At 41.1% G+C, this 24,602-nt stretch overlaps 1 protein-coding gene across 3 annotated transcripts in view; it reads right to left on the bottom strand.

The window, feature by feature from the left end:
* Nucleotides 1–24,191, bottom strand: part of LOC135520181 (diacylglycerol kinase beta-like) — a 58,496-nt gene extending 34,305 nt beyond the window's left edge. Inside the window, exons 1-13 of one of the 3 annotated variants that reach the window (XM_064945544.1) lie at nt 24,155–24,191; nt 20,041–20,166; nt 14,506–14,582; nt 13,879–14,026; nt 13,067–13,216; nt 11,325–11,374; nt 6,615–6,689; nt 6,308–6,427; nt 1,770–1,887; nt 1,469–1,557; nt 1,090–1,206; nt 516–614; nt 286–390 (exon numbers count right to left, since the gene is read on the bottom strand). In XM_064945544.1, the coding sequence (XP_064801616.1) occupies nt 286–390; nt 516–614; nt 1,090–1,206; nt 1,469–1,557; nt 1,770–1,887; nt 6,308–6,427; nt 6,615–6,689; nt 11,325–11,374; nt 13,067–13,216; nt 13,879–14,026; nt 14,506–14,582; nt 20,041–20,110 (1,218 nt within the window). In that variant the 5' untranslated portion in view covers nt 20,111–20,166; nt 24,155–24,191. Of the gene's footprint in view, nt 1–285; nt 391–515; nt 615–1,089; nt 1,207–1,468; nt 1,558–1,769; nt 1,888–6,307; nt 6,428–6,614; nt 6,690–11,324; nt 11,375–13,066; nt 13,217–13,878; nt 14,027–14,124; nt 14,367–14,505; nt 14,583–20,040; nt 20,167–23,626; nt 24,068–24,154 lie in introns of those variants that run through there. The other 2 variants (XM_064945543.1, XM_064945545.1) reach the window with 2 other exon arrangements.
* Between the last annotated feature and the right edge of the window lie 411 nt (nt 24,192–24,602).

Raw genomic sequence — 24,602 nt, 5'->3', positions numbered from 1 at the left:
AGAGATGGATGTGGCGGGGAGATGATTCAGGTTGATTGTCACCGGTTGTCTGTCTGTTAGATATTAGGGAGGATTTGGATGGAGCTGATTCTTGTTTTGTTCACCAGTAGAAACTAATCTCATATTAATCCTAACAGAGTCATTTTATGTTATCCTGCACCTATCATAGTCTAAATTGTGGTTAGATTCGAAATGTCAATTTAAAGTACACATTTTTCACTAAATTCTACTAAATGTTATCCTGGTGCTTCTATAGAAGAAAAATAAAAAGGTTTGGATTGTCACCTGTAGTCCTTGGCCATCCACTGTGACTGAGTTGGCTCTCTGCATCTTCCCTCTGCCCCCTGATTGGCTGGATCTGGAATCTTTCCTCACCATAGACTGTCTTTCCTGGGGGTCAAAGTGCACAGACATTTTGAAAACAATCTAATGCACGTTATCAAAAATGATAAAACTATCCTGTAGTAAATTTGTATATAAGCAGAATATGGTATCATGTTGAAAGTTAAATTCACCAGTATGACAGGACAGATTGTGTTGGGGGGCAGGACATGGTCCTTCAGTGGTCCACAGTCACACTCAGGTTTCACATGGGAGGCACACTTATTATGAAGCTGGATGAGGGGAATCAATTACAACCATATTAGTATCAGGGTGACATTCAAGATCATAACATATTATTCAATGTTACCTTTCATTTGATTGCCATTTGTAATTTGATATTAGAGTTCAGTTCCTTTAAAATGTATGGGGGCAATAAAATATAACGTTCAGTTTGTATCAGCGATGTAGAATTGTTTTTAGCTAAACGCCAAGTGCTGTTGAGTAAAAAGCAAGAGCATGTTGTGTAATTTACAAAAACACAACTCCCAACATTTGGTTTATTTAAAAAAGACTGATATCAAAACACATTTTAACTGTGGTTTATTTTCCATTTGCAGAATACTGTAAATAACTGTTACCTGGTGTAAATTGGTAAAGTGAGGACTCAGATAGAAGGTGCAAAAAATAAATCATAAACAGCAAGATACAGTGGAAAATAATGAGGAGGTGGCTGATTCTCCTGGGGGGTGGGGGGGGGGGGTGTACCGTGATTTGGCACCACACGCAGTGAAGCCCAGTCAGACCCTGGTAACACTTAATGGTTTTGTGACACTTGTCACACTTGGTCGGGCAGTTTCCCTCCACCCAGAAATGGTGCATCACCTGTGGAGCGAGAAACAGAGAGAAACAGAGGAGGAAAGCAGAACAGAAAACAAGTGAGATATCCATAATAGTAAGAAAGAAAGAAAGAAAAATGTAACAATGTTGTTTGTGTATTGGGCATGTATTTAAACCAGACTAAATATTGTAATTAGATATGCTTAATATCAGAATGACTTGTTTAATTCCATTAGTGGGGATCTAAGCTCCGTGGAGCATCGCTGATCCGAGCGTGCCGATTAGTAAACACTCCAATTGGATGCACCTCTATGTTTTTCTTGCTCTTCACGTAGGTTTTGATGCACGATAGAGGAGCACGGGCCACACAGCGCTCATGGACAGTGTACTTGCAGACTGGGAGAGGTGGAACACACATTTTGACAACAATGAAAAAAAAATCACTAAAACAAGTAAAAAATAGCAAACATTAAATTGAGGTTGGAGATTCACATTTTCAGGGGGCGATTTGGATCACAAAAATGACTTCTTAATGATGAAAAAGTGCATGGAATGGCAAAAAATGAGAGTAGACATGAGGAAACAACGGTTACTGTTACCATACTCACATGAGCAGCATAGCCCTTGCTTTCCCAGACCTATAAGCATGTTCAGACACAGGTTACAGTAGGCCGGCTTGTTGAAGTGTTTCAGTCTCCACACATGCTGCCCATCGTCTTTCACATTCTAAAGGGAAGATGATTGATTGGTTTGATTGATTGATTGGTTAATTATTGACTGGTTGATAATTGGGTCATTCGTTACATGGCAGATATAAATAGGCCATGTAAAACAAACATGCCTCTCTGACATGTACAACAAGGAAACACATCGGCTCTATTTGTGGCATTTTAATCTACAGCGTTCGACAACGTTTGGCAACTGAATGTGGCCCATGTGAAAGATTTTGCTCATTTTTTACTGTTCTCCAAAGCCATCAACTTTAGTGGGGAGGATTTCCTTTAATCCTGTGTCATTAATCATGTCATATATTATGTCAATCACAGCAAAATGACAGTCTGACGACACTGTAAGTGACTGTCTCATTAGCATTGTGATAAGTGACGGCTTGTTCAAGATCATTGAAGACAAGGCAGCAAAAACTGAAAAGATGACTCCATCTAGTGGACAAAGAGAGCTAGGACATCAGTGGTGCCATCTGACGATGCTATTGACTAGTTAGGCAGTGGTGGGAATGTCCAGACGTTGTACCTGATTCACACAATAGGGCCCACCCCAAACATGCTGTGCTGGCTCAAATGTTTTTTCCCCACATTGTCCTTTCCAGCACGGTTCCAGCAACTATGGTGGACGAGGAACCAGGCTGGCCTAATACAGCTGGCTTTGGCTCGGTTTGGCCTGGTAGTGTGAATCATGCTACAGAGGGTTTAAAAGGCCCAGCGCAGTCAAAATTGTGTTTTGTCTGTGTTTTGTATCATATTATACAACAGCTGATGAAAATAACACTGTAAAGGTCAGATTTGTTTCTGTGTTATTTCCTGATAGTTGGGTCGTTCCACCAATCCGGTGCCTTTAAAAAAGTGCAACTTGGTCAAAAAAAGACGTTTGCTTTCACCTCATGTGAACATTCTGAAACAAAGAGCACTTGCTTTCTCAAGAGGTAAAATAACAAAAATGACTAAAGTAAGTGCCTCTTAAGTGTCAAATAAAGTAACATAGTTGAATGTAACAGGAATGACGATTTCATCTTAAATCAGCCATAAATCCCTGTGTGGCATGGGGAATGCAAGCTTGTTGTGTGCAACAGGGAGTGGCAACTGAATGCAAGGTTCATTAAAAAATGTAACATATAAAACATTTCTAGCCTGGGTTGATGTGTTATGCCCGACCAGCGCCTTTTTCTACCACAAAACACCAGACAATCGCCAAAAAGAGTAGAACCAGCTCTCCTGCTTGTACACTATGATCTGACTATTTGAAGTTCAATGTTTCTTTAGAAAAACATTTTTTCAAAGGAGTAGTTTCACCATATTGAAACAAGAGTTCAGTTCACGCAACAGGTTTCTCCTGAAAATGAGGGAAATACGTAACTGTATCACTAATCACAAAAAATCATCATCTTCAGAGATTACTTTGTCAAAGCAACAAAAATAACTAGGGCTTTACAATAATGATACTGTGATACATTTTTGGATTAAGTAGATTGAAATCTTCCTAGAAGTGACACAGGGTGGATGGAGGGATGTGAAAAATGCTGCATTTTGGCACTTTAGCAAGCCTTTATTCATATTAAAAATACGATATATTTAATTCCTCATGTGGTCTATATTAAAGGGCACTTCATTTAATATAACATTATTTTAAAATTCAAGATTGGTGCACAATTCCTACTTAAAATATTAAAGGGACACGTAAAAGGCACCCACTTTGTGTAACGACCCATTTGCTGGTTGAAAATGCAATCTAGGGGGCCTCCCGGGTGGTGCAGTGGTCGAGGGCACTGCATTGCTAGCTGTGCCACCAGAGACTCTGGGTTCATGCCCAGGCACAAATGGTCTAGCGTCGTCCGGATCAGGGAAGGTTCGGCCGTAGGGATATCCTTTTCTCATTGCACACCAGTGACTCCTGTGGCGTGCCGGGCGCAGTGCACGCTAACCAGGTCACCAGGTGCACAGTATTTCCTTCATTGGCTTCCCGGGTTGGATACACGCTGTGTTAAAGAAGCAGGGCGGCTTGGTTGGGTTGTGTTTCAGAGGACGCATGGCTTTCAACCTTCGTCTCTCCCAAGCCCGTACGGGAGTTGTAGCGAAGAGACAAGATAGTAACTGCTAACAATTGGATACCATGAAAAGGGGGTAAAATTTTAAAAGAAAAGAAAATGCAATCTGCCTAGGATCTTCTCATCAGCAGTTTTTGCATGAATGGCAGAAAATAAGTTAATAGACCAATAACAAAGATACCACATTCTTTTGGAGGGATTGGAAACCCAAATTGGTCTACACGGACAAGTTCTGGCCTGGTATAGATCTTATCTGTCGGAAAGATATCAGTTTGTCTCTGTGAATGGTTTGTCCTCTGACAAATCAACTGTACATTTCGGTGTTTCTCAAGGTTCCGTTTTAGGACCACTATTGTTTTCACTATATATTTTACCTCTTGGGCATGTTATTCGAAAACATAATGTTAACTTTCACTGCTATGCGGATGACACACAGCTGTACATTTCAATGAAACATGGTGAAGCCCCAAAATTGCCCTTGCTAGAAGCATGTGTTTCAGACATAAGGAAGTGGATGGCTGCAAACTTTCTACTTTTAAACTCGGACAAAACAGAAATGCTTGTTCTAGGTCCCAAGAAACAAAGAGATCTTCTGTTGAATCTGACAATTAATCTTAATTGTTGTACAGTCGTCTCAAATAAAACTGAAGGACCTCGACGTTACTCTGGACCCTGATCTCTCTTTTGAAGAACATATCAAGACCATTTCAAGGACAGCTTTTTTCCATCTACGTAACATTGCAAAAATCAGAAACTTTCTGTCCAAAAATGATGCAGAAAAATTAATCCATGCTTTTGTCACTTCTAGGTTAGACTACTGCAATGCTCTACTTTCCGGCTACCCGGATAAATCACTAAATAAACCTATCTCTCCGATTTGGTCCTGCCGTACATACCTACACATACGCTACGGTCACAAGACGCAGGCCTCCTAATTGTCCCTAGAATTTCTAAGCAAACAGCTGGAGGCAGGGCTTTCTCCTATAGAGCTCCATTTTTATGGAACGGCCTGCCTACCCATGTCAGAGACGCAAACTCGGTCTCAACCTTTAAGTCTTTACTGAAGACTCATCTCTTCAGTGGGTCATATGATTGAGTGTAGTCTGGCCCAGGAGTGGGAAGGTGAACGGAAAGGCTCTGGAGCAACGAACCACCCTTGCTGTCTCTGCCTGGCCGGTTCCCCTCTTTCCACTGGGATTCTCTGCCTCTAACTCTATTACAGGGGCTGAGTCACTGGCTTACTGGGGCTCTCTCATGCCGTCCCTGGAAGGGGTGCGTCACCTGAGTGGGTTGATTCACTGATGTGGTCATCCTGTCTGGGTTGGCGCCCCCCCTTGGGTTGTGCCATGGCAGAGATCTTTGCGGGCTATACTCAGCTTTGTCTCAGGATGGTAAGTTGGTGGTTGAAGATATCCCTCTAGTGGTTGCGGGGCTGTGCTTTGGCAAAGTGGGTGGGGTTATATCCTTCCTGTTTGGCCCTGTCCGGGGGTGTCCTCGGATGGGGCCACAGTGTCTCCTGACCCCTCCTGTCTCAGCCTCCAGTATTTATGCTGCAGTAGTTTATGTGTCGGGGGGCTGGGGTCAGTTTGTTATATCTGGAGTACTTCTCCTGTCCAATTCGGTGTCCTGTGTAAATCTAAGTGTGCGTTCTCTAATTCTCTCCTTCTCTCTCTCGGAGGACCTGAGCCCTAGGACCATGCCCCAGGACTACCTGACATGATGACTCCTTGCTGTCCCCAGTCCACCTGGCCGTGCTGCTGCTCCAGTTTCAACTGTTCTGCCTTATTATTATTCGACCATGCTGGTCATTTATGAACATTTGAACATCTTGTCCATGTTCTGTTATAATCTCTACCCGGCACAGCCAGAAGAGGACTGGCCACCCCACATAGCCTGGTTCCTCTCTAGGTTTCTTCCTAGGTTTTGGCCTTTCTAGGGAGTTTTTCCTAACCACCATGCTTCTACACCTGCATTGCTTGCTGTTTGGGGTTTTAGGCTGGGTTTCTGTACAGCACTTTGAGATATCAGCTGATGTACGAAGGGCTATATAAATACATTCGATTTGATTTGATTTGATTCCAAACCTGCCTGCCAATAACAGCTGGTTTTAGCAAAATTCTTGCTTGAGAAATAACTTTTGCAGTAAGGTACTTAATTGTTACCCAGATATGATATTGATATAAAAATGGCTGCATTGGGCCTTTAACTGAGCTTGAACTAAATCCTGCACACACTCTGGCCATCCAGGACCAGAACTGGATACTTCAGAGCCATGCATAGACAATCGCTTTGGCTCCGGTCTAGAAAATTTGCCATTGAAAGTAAAAACAGTGATGATGTTTTGGTAACACATTCGTGACTACTCACCGTCTCTAGGCCCAGTAGTACCAGCAGGGGGATGGTCGTGCTGCCTCCCTGGATCCACTCCTCCAGAGACACTGTGCCGTCATGGTCATAGTCAATCTCCTGCATCATCTCCTGCAGAATCTACTCACAACCAATCAGAGACAGTAGTGGGATCGGTCAACACAGATTATATATGACACCCCCATTCAAGCTATACAAAGTTACAGTATTTTCTTGTTATTCATATAACAGACACTAGCGGGCCCTAGAGCTTTATGTCTATGGATCTGCAGTATATTAAATGTTTATGAAATAATATGTATTTTACCGGCTTCAGTTCTGTCACATCCCATTCCAAGTACTCAGCAACATGCATCATTTGAGAGATGATGTGCTCCAGTTCCTAGAAGTGGAAAACCAATCTTGCATCAAAATATACCTATGATACAATAGCCATTCTTCAATTGATGGTTTTAGACTGATGAACAGCATGTCAGTTGGTCAGCTGGTACAATCTTCTCTCTCCAAAGGAGAGTTGTACAATGCACAACAAAAGCAGCTTGAAAACTGATACAGGCTTGATGACTTAATTACAATGGTTGCCCTACGGGAGGGAAATTATCGTGTAGTGGAGAGTCATCACATGCAGACCAGAGCAATGAACATGAGACATTTACCCGCCTGCTCCTCCATAACAAGCCCAAGCTTTTTAGAGGGCTTGTGTAATGTTACCTTAGATTATATTGTACAAGATATTCTACATTTCCATGGTTCAGTGTCATGGTTAGAATGAGATAAAGGTAAGATTCAGATTTCCAGAAGGTCCTCTACTGCAGAATTGTATTTATAGAACATTAGGTAGCTATCATGTACTATTGTACCCAGCATGGTCTCATAGACTAGACGTAACATAGTAAAATAAATCTGGGACACTCAAATTAGTATGATATGTTATGCTTGGTATAGTTACATAAGACACAAGGTTACTTTAAGGCAAAAACGAAAGCAGGGTGGTTGGTCGGGTTGGATGGGTAGACTTATAACGCGTACGTCTTGCATCCCAAAAGGATTGCGTGTTAGAATCTCATCACAGACAACTTTAGCATTTTAGCTAATCAGCAAATTTACAACAACTTACTACTTTTTAGCTACTTTGCAACTACACGCATGTTAGCTAACCCTTCCACCAACGCTAACCTTAACCAAACTCTTAACCCTAACCTTAACCCCTGCTCACTATAGCAGCTTCATTCACTCTTCGTCTTCTACTTGCTAGTAATAGAGAAAACTCCTGTGGAAAACTTGGCCAGAAACTAGCAAGTGTCATATGAATTCACAACATCACCACAAACGTCTTTTCAAGCCAGGTGAGTGACAATCGTTTGAGATACTACCTCGTGATGTCATAATGTCACAGTTTATTATATAGATGTAACGGCTGTCATCTGGAGATAGAGAGGAGGACCAAGTTGCAGCGTGGTAAGTGTTCATGTCTTTTTAATAAACAAACTGAACACTGGAACAAAACAATAAACGACGTGAACAAAACGAAACAGTACCGTGTGGCCCAAACACTCACACGGAAACAAACACCCACAAACCAAAAGTGAACCCCAGGCTACCTAAGTATGATTCTCAATCATGGACAACAATTGACAGCTGCCTCTGATTGAGAACCATACTAGGCCGAACTCAAAAACCAACATAGAAAAACAAACATAGACTGCCCACCCCAACTCACGCCCTGACCATACTAAAAGACAAAAACAAAGGAACTAAGGTCAGAACGTGACAATAGATAGTTGATCTGCTCTATACGGTTTTAAATAGGTTATGCTAGCTAACGTTAGCTACAGTATGTAGACTAAATTAACTAGTTATAGGTTAGGTAACTACTGGTAGCTAGGTAAAAAAAAGGTTCACATGTAAACATGATTATATTAAGATAATGCACAATTAATTATTTGAATATTTATTTGTTGATTACAATTTTAATGGTTTGGCATTATAATAAGTATTGTGAAAATATATTTTGACATTTTTATGGACAACATTAGCATAATGTTTTCTGTTAGAGAGTGGAGAGGAAGAAGACTGGATAGGAAGAAGAGTGAACGAGATAGAGGAGAAAAGGTGATGGGAAAGGTGATATGATTACAGAGCCTGCCAATTTATTATTCCAAACAATGTTTTTAAGATAAAATACAAAAATGAGGCAAGCAATGGAAATCTGTTAACCAAAGTATTTGATCTATTAGTGTACTATTTATTATTAAAGATTTGGAGAGGAAGGAGAAGAGAGTTAGAATGAAAAATGAAGGGAGTAAAAAGAGTGAAGCGAGGAGAGTATAGAAGAGTGAGGTGGCAAGGTAAAGAGAAGGAAGACGAGTGACAAAAAGAGGAGGAGAAAGATTGGAGGAGAAGAAAAAGTTAAGAGAGTAAGAAGAATGACACAAAGAGAGTGAAGAAGAGCAGACAGAGGAGGTACAATGGCTCTTTCCAAGAAACGGAAATGTCATTTTAATGACAACATGAGAGAATTTCCATTTATACGCTCAGGTCAAGACGATAGAATGGTTCACTGCACCCTTTGAAAAAGAGGAATTACAATTGGCAGCGGGGGAGGAACGACAGTGGTAGAACATCAACAGACGAAAAAGCATAAAGCCTCTCTGATTGCCCGTGTTGGTATGTCCTCTGTCACATTCTTCAAGAAGGTAGAACCTTCCCAAGAAGAATATGATTTAGCTGTGCAGGAGGGTGTCTTTGCATACCACACTATGCGACACAATCATAGTTACAGATCTATGGACTGCACAGCACAACTCACATGGAAGATTTATGAGCCAAAGTTCACATGTGCTAGGACAAAATGTGACGCCATAGTGAGTAACATGGTAGCACCATGGGCAACTACATTGGTAACACAGGATCTAGACCAGGTTGAATTTGTGTCCCTGTCCATTGATGTGTCCAATCATGGACATGTAACGTTGCTGCTAATAGTAGTCAGATATTGTAAGATATATGATGGAAGCACATCTGTGGAAATAAGACTGTTTGATTTTGTTGAATTGAAAGGAGAAAAAGCAGAGGAAATTGCAGCTGAGGTTCTGGTGGTCTTCCCAAAAATTTACCTGGAAAACAAAGTCATGGCATTCTCTGCCGACAACACAAATACCGACTTTGAAGGACTGAATAGGCTGGGGAGGGTCAATGTCCATACCAAAGTTAAAAATGCTCTGTAGCGGGACGTGATTGGCTTAGGTTGTCCTGCCCACATCATTCATAACACGGCCAGAACAGCTTTGGATATGATTCCCCTTATGGTTGAGTACCTGCTCACAAAGATATTTGGATATTTTCACCATCAGAGTAGAAAGACTGAAGAGCATTTGTGAGATTGTTGGCCAGGAGTACCATAACATTTTAGGACACAGCAATGTTCGCTGGCTGTCCATGCTCCCTGCTCTAGAAAGAGTGCTGAAAATGTATGTGCCATTGAAATGGAAACCTGACCGTATTCAGTGACACGATCAAGATGCTTGGAGGCCAGGCAAAGTGCTGTGGAGTCAGCAGCAATTCTGAGAAACATTGAGGCAAAATTGACTGCAAGACGTGAGGACAACTTCATTCCAGTTTTGGTCAGAGGACTTCTGAGAGAACTAGAGGAACATGAAGCAATGTCTAAGGAGAGCTTTCCCAAAACATCCCAATCGTTCTTCACTACAGATGTGAACTACTTGCAAGCATTGGGGAAAGCACAAAGATAATCTAAAAGATGTACATTGTCTCCTGTTAAAAAGGCAACCTCAGCATGAAGAGATCTAGAAGGCAGCAGCCACACTGCAGGAAAAATGCCCCAATGTGACCATCAATGAGGATGCATTGTTTGACGAGGTTACTGGCCTGCAAGAGATCATAAAGGGGGGATCGCTTGAAGAATGGAAAACATCTGAGACACTGCTTAGTCAGAGATGGAGCACGGTGGTTACCCACTTCAAAGAGAATGACATCCCACACACTAACCTGGCTGATTAGCGTCTGTTGTCATGTGCTTACCTGGAAGTAATGCACCAGTCGAGAGAGTGTTCTCCCAAATGAATGATATATTGACAGCAGCAAGAAATAGGTTCACTGTTCCTACCATCGAGGCCATGCTTATTGTGAAGACAAACTTCAACCTCCCCTGCGCCAGGAGTTCATGGAGAGGCTGGACAAAGACAGAACAATTCTGAAGAAAATATTCTTCTTCTGAGAAATATACAGATTAGGTTGGTATAGGTATATTAAGTAGTTAACAATCTCATCATCATCTTATTTCTTTATTATGTTAAGTATTTCACATATACTATTGTCTGTTTTTTCTATTTTGCTCATGTTCTCTTCTGCTCTTATTCTACCCAGACTACCAGGACCACTGAATGGCTGTTCAGATCAGTTCTGTCTTGTCTGTAGTGTTTCTGTAGTATAGTTGTTTTCTCTATCACAGTGTGCCTGTTAGACTAAATACATGAAACCGGAATTGTCCCCCTTTTTCATTTCATAGATAATAACGTTTGACTGTCAAACTGGAAAAGTCCCCGGTTTTTATTTCAGAAATCTGGTCACCTTACCCTAACCCCTAGCCTAGCTAATGGTAGCCACCTAGCTAACGTTAGCGTTAGCCACCTAGCTAATGTTAGCCACAATAAATTGGAATTCGTAACATATCACACGTATTGCAAATGTGTAACATATCATGCGAAATGGATGGCATACATCCACAAATTAATACGTACCTTACCATACTTAACATATCATTCTAATTGGAGTGTCACGGATTTACATTTACTATGTTAAATCTACCCTTGAGTTCATGGTTGCAGCACCAATCGTTTTTCAGTACAGTAAATAACATGGCATGTATAGGACAGAACCAAACATGGCTCTGGTATAGGCTTTAGCAAATAACAAAGATGATGTTTCATGTAAGGCTGTGTTCAAATAATTTGTTTGGCATATTTTTGAAAAGATATGAAGAAGGAAAAATGATTACCGAACTATCCAGAGACCCATTCCCATCAGTATCATAGAGACGAAACATAACTGTGGAGAAAGAGATCAAACATTTATGAGTTTCAATTGGTGTTTTAGAGGCAATAGATGTCATTGAGACACATTTTTACGACCAATTTAGTTTCACGGATGCACTTTACTATGTTGAAGAACTAAAACTTCCTTTATTTTTTAAGGGTACAATCAGCTCCCATCAATTCAAAGCAATGTTTCCCCACATAAAAGTGTTCTTAGCATCTCAGTGTTGAAGTCTGATTGGTTCCTCCACTAGCCCCCAGCCACCACTCAACACCATCACCATGGAAACAGACAGCTACCTCACCAGAACAGTGTGACTGACAGAGATACGCACACACACACAAACACACCATATCACTATAGTAATATAATCATGACAACACTCTCCTCTGCCCTAAGTAATTTACATACTAATTGATGTTTCCAATACGTGGAAAAGTGTTTTTAGCTAAGTCTCAGCATAAAGCTACCCCCTCCCCCAATATCAGTACTGGTGCGGCTCGTGACAAACCCAGCTGGATTGAGGAGGGTGAGCCGGTGAGTTCACTAAGGACTCGAAGAGGGGGGTTGTTAATTTCATATGGGGTTGACGTCAAGCTGCTGTTTGTCAGACACTAATTAGGAGCTAATTGACAGCTTCCTGCTGTGGTGCGGTCAGGAGGAAGGGGAAGTGAGGTAGATGCCTGGAGGATTGGGAACTCTGCTGGAGCTGGGAAGGTGTTTGTGGTGGTAATCCAACGTGGCCACAGGAAGGTGATGGTGTATAGAGAGATGGGAGGAATAGCATGCAGTGAAGTCACTCAAAAAAGCATAGAGCTAAGTTGTCTAACCATATGAACCTACAGTATAAAGACTGTTATTTGTCGTTGTCCTCACCTGCTCTTCAAAGCTGAACTAATACTAGTTGCAGTAACTTTTACTGAATTTTACTGGCATAGGGTATATTTCCTCAGTCATACAGAACCAAGGGAATTTAGCTTGCTACTGAAGATGATCAATACTCACTTTTTAGATGTTTCTCTTTTTGCCATGCATTCCCTGACTTTGCACAACCTATGTAGACCTACAGATATAGCAGCTAAAGTGAATGTACTGTAAGTGTAAATTGAAACCAGTCATTCTTAGAAGAACCAGCAGAGGGCCCTGTTAGCACCCCAAGACATCAGCGAGGCCAGACAGAAGGAGATGTAGGTTGGGCAGAGTGGGATTCTCTCTGCAAGGAGAGATACTGTAGCATCCAAGGCTAAACCAATGTGCTCCCTGGGCCAGACCTGCTAAATTATGAACACACTTAATTTTTAATGAACGGCTCTGCTCTTCAATTATTCAGCAGTTGGATGAGAATTATAAGAACACATAAAAAGGCTGATGTTCAATTATCTAATATAATGTCATAAATAAATAAGTACACATCACAAGTTTAAGTGGAATAAAGAGATACCATGGCAACGCTAATAAGGGCTTTCAGTAAACATAATGATTCAAGTAGACTACAGCGAAAGGGGTAACCTGCTGCTCCTGCTTAGGTAATGGGAAATATAGAGCAGTGTATTGGGACAAAGCTCTAAGTTGTTTGGCTATGAGTGTTTGTATTTACGGTACACAAATGTCATTTTTCTCATGGGTAAACCCCAAAATAACATTATAGCCAAAGGAGCTCCAGTATATTCCCCTTTCAGAGGAAAAATAATAATGAGTCCTCACACTCCAGTTTGTCCTCGGGTCGGCCACCCTCCAGCAGTGAGAGGTAGCAGACGATGTCCTTCAGTTGAACCATGCCTAGAGGTCTGGGCAGAGTCCTGGGTAGAGGGGGTACCTTCAGAGGGGTCGAGTTCCCTTTGATCAACTTGAGGCCTGCAGAGAGAAGAAGGCCAGAGAAGGTCAAAATGTAGGCCGGTTATGATCATTGCTGAGCTTATGCCTCTAATGTCAACCTCAAACTGTCTTTCAAACTGTCTACCAATAAATCGAAATTCATGTTGTGAAATTGATTGCAGATGTTATATAGGTGTAGTTTTTGCCAATATTACGGTAGTATATGTTGACTAGACAGCACAGTGTTAGTTTGTGAAGATTGTAGTTAGTACCTCAGGACACGTTTTGTGAAAAAGAACAAGATGATGCTACAAACGCTGCACTCAATGACTTGCCTGTAAGCTACAGTCCACGACAACAAGGCAATCTGAGGTGGTCTGACGACAGAATTAACAATACTGAACCAATTACAACAGTATCACCCAGTGGCACTGCTCTTTGTGGTAGGAGTAAAAACTAAAGCAGACCTAAACAACTTTAGCCTTTTATTTGGTGTTGGAGAGATTGTTTGTCTGCTGCTGAGGTCATAGTTTCTATGCCTTCTTGATCTGTTCCTTTGTTTGTGTCTGAAGTGAAGGTGCGGTGGTCTTTCTGGCAAAGTAGCTTTAAAAATTCAGTATCAGCGCACACAGACAATATACAATCTATTTTGCCCCTTAAGGACATAATCTGAAGGTTATAGTTGAAGTGCAGGGTCTTACCAGTAACTCTGGGCTTGTCTATTGAAGAGGGGCTGGGTTTTGGTCCCTTGTTACTGAATGATAAGAAGAGGTGTTGACAGAACTCCTCTGCCAGCTCGCTCTCCAGAAACGTCTGCATGAAGACCTTGAAGCCTTCAAAGTCAATCTCCTGAAACAAGACACAGAACATGATCCTGGTTGGTATAATTCCCATGAGGGAAGATTTAATAACCATATCATGCCTGGGAGAACAAGGAATTACATTACCTGATTGAGTATGTCTTGCTTCTATGCAGCATTGAATAAAGACATTAGGCATCTCATTAAATCAAACTTAAGTCAGTTACTCATATCCTGAAAAGCTGGTGTGACACTCAGCATCCCCTCCATAACCAAAGTAAGTAGTGGCTCTTAATTTCAAATGCCAAAACTAACAAAGATATTGGTTTGAGCTGAATATAGACCAATAACATTGTTGAATGTTGTTGACATCAAAATGACCAAGAATTGGTAGCAAGTCTGAAGTGATGGTACTGGTCTACATTACGAAGAAGCCTCAAAGTAGTTCTGTAATGGTTCATGCAATGTTAATGATGCCACATCACAACCAGAACAGTCAGAACAGTGTCTTATGGGAAGAAAGACAACCTCCTCTGGGTTATATTTCGCCAACACTCCGTCTCCATGGAACTCCTGCAGCACATCTTTCAGCTTCTTGGTTGAGTCTAAAAGAAAAACATTCAGCACATGTTATAACCATAAATGCTTCCCATTAAATAGCAAATGATAACATCATGTCCGTGAAGGGAGATCCCACTGCGGGATCTCATCTAATTGTCTCTAAAAAAAAAGGTAGAGTCTACAGCTGAGGAGAAATCACATCTGACACCCACCAGACCGCATCGAAATCACAGGGGGAATCAACTACAGTTTTGGCAAGTCGGTTAGGAGATCTACTTTGTGGATGACACGAGTAATATTTCCAACAATTGTTTACAGACAGAATATTTCACTTATAACTCACTTTATCACAATTCCAGTGGGTTAGAAGTTTATATCACTAAGTTGACTGTGCCTTTAAACAGCTTGGGAAATTCCAGAAAATGATGTCATGGCTTTAGAATGTTCTGATAGACTAATTGACATAATTTGAGTCAATTGGAGGTGTACCTGTGGATGTATTTCAAGGCCTACCTTCAAACTCAGTGCCTCTTTGCTTGACATCATGGGAAAATCAAATGATATCAGCCAAGACCTCAGAAACAAATTGCAGACCTTCACAAGTCTGGTTCATCCTTGGGAGCAATTTCCAAACGCCTGAAGGTACCACGTTCATTTGTACAAACAACAGTACGCAAGTATAAACACCATGGGACCATGCAGCCGTCATACCACTCAGGAAGGAGACGCGTTCTGTCTCCTAGAGATGAACATACTTTGGTGCGAAAAGTGCAAATCAATCCCAGAACAATAGCAAAGGACCTTGTGAAGATGCTGGAGGAAACAGGTACAAATGTATCTATATCCACAGTAAAACGAGTCCTATATCGACATAACCTGAAAGGTCGCCCAGCAAGGAAGAAGCCGCTGCTCCAAAACCGCCATAAAAAGCCAGGCTACGGATTGCAACTGCACATGGGGACAAACATTGTACTTTTTGGAGAAATGTCCTCTGGTCTGATGAAACAAAAAATAGAACTGTTTGGCCATAATGACCATCGTTACGTTTGGAGGAAAAAGGGGGAGGCTTGCAAGCCGAAGAATACCATCCCAACCGTGAAGCACGGGGGTGGCATCATCATGTTGTGGGGGTGCTTTGCTGCAGGAGGGACTGGTGCACTTCACAAAATAGATGGTCGAAGAATACCATCCCAACCGTGAAGCACGGGGGTGGCATCATCATGTTGTGGGGGTGCTTTGCTGCAGGAGGGACTGGTGCACTTCACAAAATAGATGGTATCATGAGGGAGGAATATTATATTGATATATTGAAGTAACATCTCAAGACATCAGTCAGGAAGTTAAAGCTTGGTCGCAAATGGGTCTTCCAAATGGAGAATGGCCCCAAGCATACTTAAACATGTGGCAAAATGGCTTAAAGACAACAAAGTCAAGGTATTGGAGTGGCCATCACAAAGCCCTGCCCTCAACCCTATAGAAACTTTGTGGGCAGAACTGAAAAAGCGTGTGTGAGCAAGGTGGCCTACAAACCTGACTCAGTTACACCCGCTCTGTCAGGAGAAATGGTTCAAAATTCACCCAACTTATTGTGGGAAGCTTGTGGAAGGCTACCGGAAACGTTTGACCCCAGTGAAACAATTTAAAGGCAATGCTACCAAATACTAATTGAGTGTATGTAAACTTCTGACCCACTGGGAATGTGATGAAAGAAATAAAAGCTGAAATAAATCATTCTCTCTACTATTATTCTGACATTTCTCATTCTTAAAATAAAGTGGTGATCCTAACTGACCTGAGACAGGGAATTTTTACTAGGATTAAATGTCAGGAATTGTGAAAAACTGAGTTTAAATGTACTTGGCTGAGGTGTATGTAAACTTCCGACTTCAACTGTATGTATGTGTGTAGGCATATATGCAGTGTGTATGTATGTATGTATGTATGTATGTATTATGTATTATTGTATATTATTTTACTGCTCTATGGATATAATTATTGTTTGGATTACCTTATTTATTATTATTTATTAATGTACTTTTTTCCATTTTTCTTTCATTCTTTATGTGATGCGCATACGGAGAACGCCAGACGAAGAATTAACATTTAATTACCGCAGTGAATTACTGTAATGTTTGTTTATGTGTCAATTAATCCATTAAGGGATGGGTTGCCAATTGGCGATTGGACATGAAAATAAAATGTCATTCATGAATTAATTTCATTCATTGTAGCTTCTGGAGCAACAAGACTAGATTTGGAAGGATGACCACGTGAAACCATGAAACGTGTGCCTGGTAGCCTGTGTGATAAACCCACCAAAAAGAAGTTATTTTTTTTAAATTATACCTTTATTTTACTAGGCAAGTCAGTTAAGAACAAATTCTTATTCTTATTTATAAAGTATTAACTTTCTTATCACTCCTCTACATGGCCAAAATACTGTCAAGTTGTCATCCTAATGCTAACACTTAAAAGGACATTTATTTTGTATTTATGTATTTCACCTTTATTTAACCAGGTTGGCAAGTTGAGAACAAGTTCTCATTTACAATTGCGACCTGGCCAAGATAAAGCAAAGCAGTTCGACACATACAACAACACAGAGTTACACATGGAGTTAAACAAACATACAGTCAATACAGTAGAAAAATAAGTCGATATACAATGTGAGCAAATGAGGTGAGATAAGGGAGGTAAAGGCAACAAAAAAAGGCCATGGTGGCGAAGTAAATACAATATAGCAAATAAAACACTGGAATGGTAGATTTGCATTGGAAGAATGTGCAAAGTAGAAATAGAAATAATGGGGTGCAAAGGAGCAAAATAAATAAATACAGTAGGGGAAGAGGTAGTTGTTTGAGCTAAATTATAGATGGGCTATGTACAGGTGCAGTAATCTGGGAGCTGCTCTGACAGCTGGTTTCCAGTTTCAGAGATTTTTGTAGTTCGTTCCAGCCATTGGCAGCAGAAAACTGGAAGGAAAGGCGGCCAAAGGAGGAATTGGCTTTGGGGGTGACCAGAGAGATATACCTGCTGGAGCGCGTGCTGCCATGGCGAACAGCATAGGTTACTTTAGGCCAAAATACATGTCACATCAATGTTCTTTTACACAACACCTGGGAGAATACACACCGCAATGTCACTGAGCAAAAAAATCCATTCTAATAATCGTCTCTGATTATGAAATCATAACTTCAGTGAAGTAGACTGTAGAGTATTGGTGCTCATGCAGTATGTGAAGTGAGGAAAGTGTGCAATAGAGTTCATTTCACCTTTTAATGAGAAGAGAGGGGGCTAAAGTGAGCTGGAGGGACTGAAAAGGAGGGAGGAAGAGGTGGAAACAGCAGAAGGTCCATTGTTGCACCTCGGAGAATAGGATATTTTATAACCTTTCGCTGCACAGGGAGCATAATGACTAGCTGAGAGCCAATTTGAAACACGATTATCCAAATCTCAATCACATACTGTCCCTCACGCTTTCTCATTTCCCCCCGTTCCCGTACCCTGTCTCTTCTCAGACTTTCAACATTATAGTGGAGCCGGATTTCTTTTAGGTGGTAGATCAGCTTTAATATTGCAGATAGATTGTAGTTTCCATCAATGTAATTGTCTGCATTATTTCCAATCCCCATAAATATATATTTTTTGTAAATATATATATATATATATATATATATATATATATATATATATATATATATACACACACATTTCTGGAAAATATTTACAAAAAAATTGGAAAGATCGGAAATGATGCAGGCAATTACATTGATGGAAGCCACAATCTAACTGCAATATTACATCTGATGTTATGTCCCCCCCACTTCTAAAACAAAAGTTGCGCCCCTGGTAAACATTGAGGAAGAAGAAAAATCAATCCCAATCAGAGACAGTAAAGATATGCTGGAGAGCTGCTTACAGTCAGTGGAACAATGTTGTCAAGACACGTAGAGCAGTTAACGAGAGAGATGTCATGGCCAAAGTGAAACCCTTTGCCTGCAGAAGAGATCTCAAGCAAAAAACATTCATTATTTAGATTTGGACAGAGGTCTGTGAATATCTAATACAATACCTCCAGTTAAGATGCTATATAGATTTATGGTCCTTATTGCTGCTCAAATTAGCTCTGTTGTTTTAGTCTTCTCTAACACACTGTGTCACATACGTGAGGAGAGACGGAGCAAGGCGCAGCGGATGTAGAGTTCCACATATTTATTATAAATTGAAACTTAGCAAAAAAAAACTAAACAATAAATCAAATAAACGAACAACGAACCGTGACTACGAGATGCACATGCACAAAACACAAAATAATATCCCACAAACACAGGTGGGAAAAATGCTACCTAAATATGATCCCCAATTAGAGACAACGATTACCAGCTGCTTCTAATTGGGAATCATACAAATCACCAACATAGAAAAATAAACTAGTACACCCCATAGAAATAATAAACTAGAATACCCCCAGTCACGCCCTGACACACTACACCATAGAGAAACAAGGGCTCTCTATGGTCAGGTCGTGACACACTGGGATGAAGTTCTTATTGTTGTGGAGATGTGAGAAGTCTTTTGAGAATCCTTCTTTTTCCGAAAAACACATTTTAAAACCACAATACAATAAATATAGAAAATAATAATGACACTAAACCTAATTGTAATCCTGGAAACAACCAATGCAAGAAAAGTTTCAGTATATCTCACTATTCCTACTGAAGGCAAGAAAAACCATCTATCTCAAAACATGCACAGTCAAATTAGTCATTTACGAAAACCTGAATACTTGCAGTAGCGTTCTTGAAAATAACTTCAAAACGTTCATAACTCTCTTTGGCCTGATGCTTTTGTGTTATGATTGATCATGTTTTATCATAAACAGCACCAGAGCACCAGACAGATGTACTGCTTGAGCTGGTTTTTCTGCAAAATCAGCAAGGGGCTCCAATAACAGATTACAGACATATGGATGATTCCAAGTCATCAGAGAAAGAGGGGGTTTTGTACTGTTTGAGCTTTACACCAAATCAAGTTGGATTAAGCTGGGTTTCATAACGCAGTGCCAGTGCATGGAGACATTCTCTGCTCTGCTCTTATGCAGTCACCATTACAGTAACTGGGCTCTGTTATCCTGCCATAGTCAAGCAGTAGGTAAAATCTCTCTGTGTGAGGTGGATCAGGACATGCTCCTGAGATGGGATCTACAGTAGTTTACTAATCCAGTGTCACATCTTATACCTGACTAGATTCAATTTTCAATGAAGTTTAAACTTGATTGCGAGCGTAAAGTGACGGTGTACACGTGCACACACACACACACACACACACACACACACACACACACACACACACACACACACACACACACACACACACACACACACACACACACACACACACACACACACACACACACACACACACACACACACACACACACACAAACACTCACACACTCACACACTCACACACTCACACCCACTGTCAGAGACACAGACTTACATTGAGCGTACTCCTGCAGAAGGGAGAATTCAGCTGGGGTCAGAGTGACCCACTTGTCCTGGTTGGTCATTGTGATGAGTCCTCTTCTCCCTCACATCCCCAAACTATCAGCCCACAGTCCACTCTCTGGAACAGAACATAAAAAAAGTTGTTAGGCCTCTTTCATTATAGTCTTTTGTGGCAGGCTGTTAACAGAAATATATTTGGTTTGGGTTCTGACATTCATTCCATCATCACTGGTCATAAAATTGCATAAATGTATTGAATATTGATCCTCACATCATTATATTGCTATAGTGTAGTACAATATAGTATAGTATAGTATAGTTTAGGAGAAACCAAGAAATGCTTATGTCCATCTGTAACCAAAAAGTATATCAGTCAGTCTGTCAGTCAATTAGAGACTGAGGCTAGGGACTTGTTCATAATTGATTCATAATAATTACTGAATCCCCTAATCAATGCATTTTTCATGCTACCACAAGTATTACATCAGACAAGTACATTAATCATAGTATGGCTCACAGCCAAGCTAATGCTAGCTCGTACTATCCAGCACTATGTGCTATAGCTAGCTAGTAATTTGCTAACTGGCATGTCAATGTCCAAGATGAACTCAACAACTCACTGCATTATTTGACATATTTCTTACTTACAGATGTAGGATCTTAATTTGATCACCCTGTTGCAGGAGAACTTTCCAGGACATTTAAAACATGTAGTGTATTTGAGGTTTAGAAATGCTGAAATTTCAGACTTTGTTTTCCCTTACAAGAAATATATCAACCCCTCCAATTTGTAAGTCGCTCTGGATAAGAGCGTCTGCCAAATGACTTAAATGTAAATGTACAAAAATGTCCATTAATTATAATCCACATAATAATTCACATTTCCTGTTGCCTGCTTTAGCAAACTGGCTCAAATTAAGATCCTACAGCTGTACCTAAGACAACATTTAGTTTATGTGTAAAGAAACATTTATGACAGACAGTATAAGGGACATGTAGGAGTTTAAGTTATGATTGTCCAGGACTGCTGCATGTCCTGTTGACAACAACAGAATGATGGGCCGGCTGCCAGGGGACAGACAGCTGGCATCACTGATTATGGACAATGCCATGGTGACAGAAGATTGGACAGTGTCAGAAAAGAGGGGATGTTATGCCACTTTTCCTTTGCTGTAGAGCCCCCCCCCCCCCACCAACACACACACACACACACACACACACACACACACACACACACACACACACACACACACACACACACACACACACACACACACACACACACACACACACCCACTCAATGGGTTGACAAAAAACAGGATATGCGTACTGTAAACTTAATCCGTTCTGCATTGTAACTACTTTAACTACTGAGAAGGGTTCAAAAAGCATTACACATTCATGTAAAGAGAAATAAATCATGTGTGAGTGTGCGTGTGTGTGTGCGTGTGTGTGTGTGTGTGTGTGTGTGTGTGTGTGTGTGTGTGTGTGTGTGTGTGTGTGTGTGTGTGTGTGTGTGTGTGTGTGTGTGTGTGTGTGTGTGTGTGTGTGTGTGTGTGTGTGTGTGTGTGTGCATGAGTGTTTTGGAGTAGTCAGGTACTACAGTATATAGCCTAGAGTATTGTGTTCTGAGGACTACTGAAGCTGAATATTCCACTCCCCCCTGCTCTCTTAATGCACCTGTGTTAGTCTCAGAGCCAGCTTCCTTCCTTTTTGACCCAATTCCCTCTGACCAATTATAAAACCTCACAGCAACAAGTGCATGTAACAGTACTTTACCACCTCAGTTCACAACAATTTCCTAATGAAAGAGCTGGCATGGAATCATCCATTAGTGTACTAGTATGAGTGCATGCGTGTGTGCGTGCATGTGTGTGTCTGCACATACAGTATGGACGAGCGATGTCAGAGCGGAACGGACTAAGATACAGTAGAATAGTATAGAAAACAGTATATACATATGCAATGAATAATGCCAGAAATGTAAACATTAAGTGACTAAGATACAGTATATATATATGAGATGAGTAATGCAAGATATGTCAACATTATTAAGTGAATAAGATGCCGTAGAATAGTACAGAATACCATATATACATATGAGATGAGTAATGCCAGATATGTAAACATTATTAAAGTGACTAGTGTTCCATTCCTTAAAGTGGCCAGTGATTTCTAGTCTATGCCTATAGGCAGCAGCCTCTCTGTGCTAGTGATGGCTGTTTAACAGTCTGATGGCCTTGAGATAGAAGCTGTTTTTCAGTCTCTCGGTCCCAGCTTTAACGCACCTGCACTGACCTTGCCTTCTGGATGATAGCGAATGATAGCTTTGCTTCAACAAAGTACTGAGTAAAGGGTCTGAATACTGTGATATTTTTTTATAAATGTGCAAAAATGTGCAAAAATATATTTTAGCTTTGCCCTTATGGGTTATTGTGTGTAGATTGATGAGGGGAAAAAACGATTTAATCAATTTTAGAATAAGGCTGTAGTGTAACAAAATGTGGAAAAAGTAAAGGGGGCTGAATACTTTCCGAATGCACTCTATATACATTATCGATGCAATTGCACAGTATAGACAGATGATTGAAGAAGAATATACTGTATATCTCTGAAATACATTCAGCATCTGTGACTAAATAGACCATAATGTGGTGCCATGTATGCATTATTATGCTATTTAGACTGTGAAAAATCACAGTAGTCAATCGAATCGCTATAGGCATTGTACTCCCTCCCATAATCTTTGATCTATTGCTTGTGTGACAAATACATATCGCAACTCTGCAATCCCTCTCTAGGATTTATACTTATTGCTATCATAAATACTAGTTGTTATATTTGTCTTGTAATTCACATTTACAATCCATTCCATATATGAGTGTTAGATACACAGAAAATAAAAATTCTCAAAATGATTCTCATTCTCTATTGTTTATAATCCGTTTACATCACTGGAGGCTGGTGGGAGGAGCTATAGGAGGACGGGCTCAACGTAATGGCTGGAATGGAATAAATGGAACGGTATCAAACACTTAAAACATATGGAAACCACGTTTGACTCCCTTCCATTTAGTCCATTCCATCCCATTACAATGAGCCCGTCCTCCTATAGCTCCTCCCACCAGCTTCCATTGGTATACATACAGTATAATGCACATATCCTCATCATAATGCCCATAGAACTGCAACGACATTAGCACAGCAGTATTTCAACCCTTTAGCATATTTCTCAATGCTGCGAGTCTAATTACACGAGCAGTGTACAGTATCTATCGTAGCGGCACTGTGATACTGATAGGATTGATTCATTTCCAGTGGTGCAACAGTAGGTTATCAAACACTGTTGCTGTCCTCCTCTCTCTTAATCTCTGTATCTATCAATGAATTCATCGGTAATACCACCCCAGGTAGAGGATTCTACTGCAAGAGACACCAGCCATACAACTAGAGAGTAGCTGACACTACACATGAACAAATACACCCACTACATTACACACACACACACACTATATACACACTCACATACAGTCAATGAACGAACAAACAATAGAATGCAGTATCAAGATGAGACTCACCTGCTGGATAGCCAAGGCAAACTGCCGGGAGCAGGGAGTAGTCTTCCAGACAGATGTTTAACAGATGACGCTTACACACTCTCACACACACGCATCTTGCTCTTTCTCACACGCTCACATACAAATACACACCCTCACTCACATCCTTGCTGAATGTACTGGAGGAGAGCGTAGAGGGTTTGTCATCAGATGGTGTGTGTGTGTGTGTGTGTGTGTGTGTGTGTGTGTGTGTGTGTGTGTGTGTGTGTGTGTGTGTGTGTGTGTGTGTGTGTGTTAGACCCCCCCTCTCTGCTGTGTGTGTAAGATTATCCGCGTGTGGCTGTGTTTGTGTGTGTTTGTGTGTGTAAGTGTGTGTTTTTTAGAAGCAGTCAGTGCTAGAGGATAGAAACTCCAATAGAAAAAGGGGGAGTGTGTGTGAGTGTGTGTGTGTGTGTGTGTGTGTGTGTGAGAGAGAGAGAGGGAGAGAGTGATAAAAAGCACAGAACGATCTACCGCTTGTCCGCAATGATAATCAGTTCTCATACTCACTGCTTACGTCACCCTTATCCCTCTTCTCCTCCTCTTTCTGCTCCTCTATTCCCTGGTGAGGCTGATGTCCTGAGCTCCCGCGCTCTCTCGCTCTCTCTCTCTCTCTCTCTCTCTCTCTCTCTCTCTCTCTCTCTCTCTCTCTCTTCCTCACACTCTCTCCCACTCTCTCTGGCACTCTCACGCTTTCCCTCTCCCTCACTTTCTTTCTTCCGGTCTCTCTCTCCCGTTGCCGTGGCGCGTATCACCATTAGTATTCAGCAGGCAGGTGGTAACCGCGGCGACCTGTGGGAATACCTCTTGATTGAACTGATGGGATGTGAAAGGGGCAGGGGCCGGGGTCTAGGGGAGGGGGTGTCGTGTTCAACAGACATGAATCAGGAGTAATATTCTCTCATCACTGTGGTGCTGCAGCTGTGGAGGGCTATTTAACAGCAGCCCAAGGCCAATT

This window comes from Oncorhynchus masou, chromosome 29 (genome assembly GCF_036934945.1).
Source record: "Oncorhynchus masou masou isolate Uvic2021 chromosome 29, UVic_Omas_1.1, whole genome shotgun sequence".
Taxonomy (NCBI): Eukaryota; Metazoa; Chordata; class Actinopteri; order Salmoniformes; family Salmonidae; genus Oncorhynchus; species Oncorhynchus masou.
The sequence above is the reverse complement of the archived record's forward strand: the minus strand, read 5'-3'. Positions and strand labels throughout refer to the sequence as shown.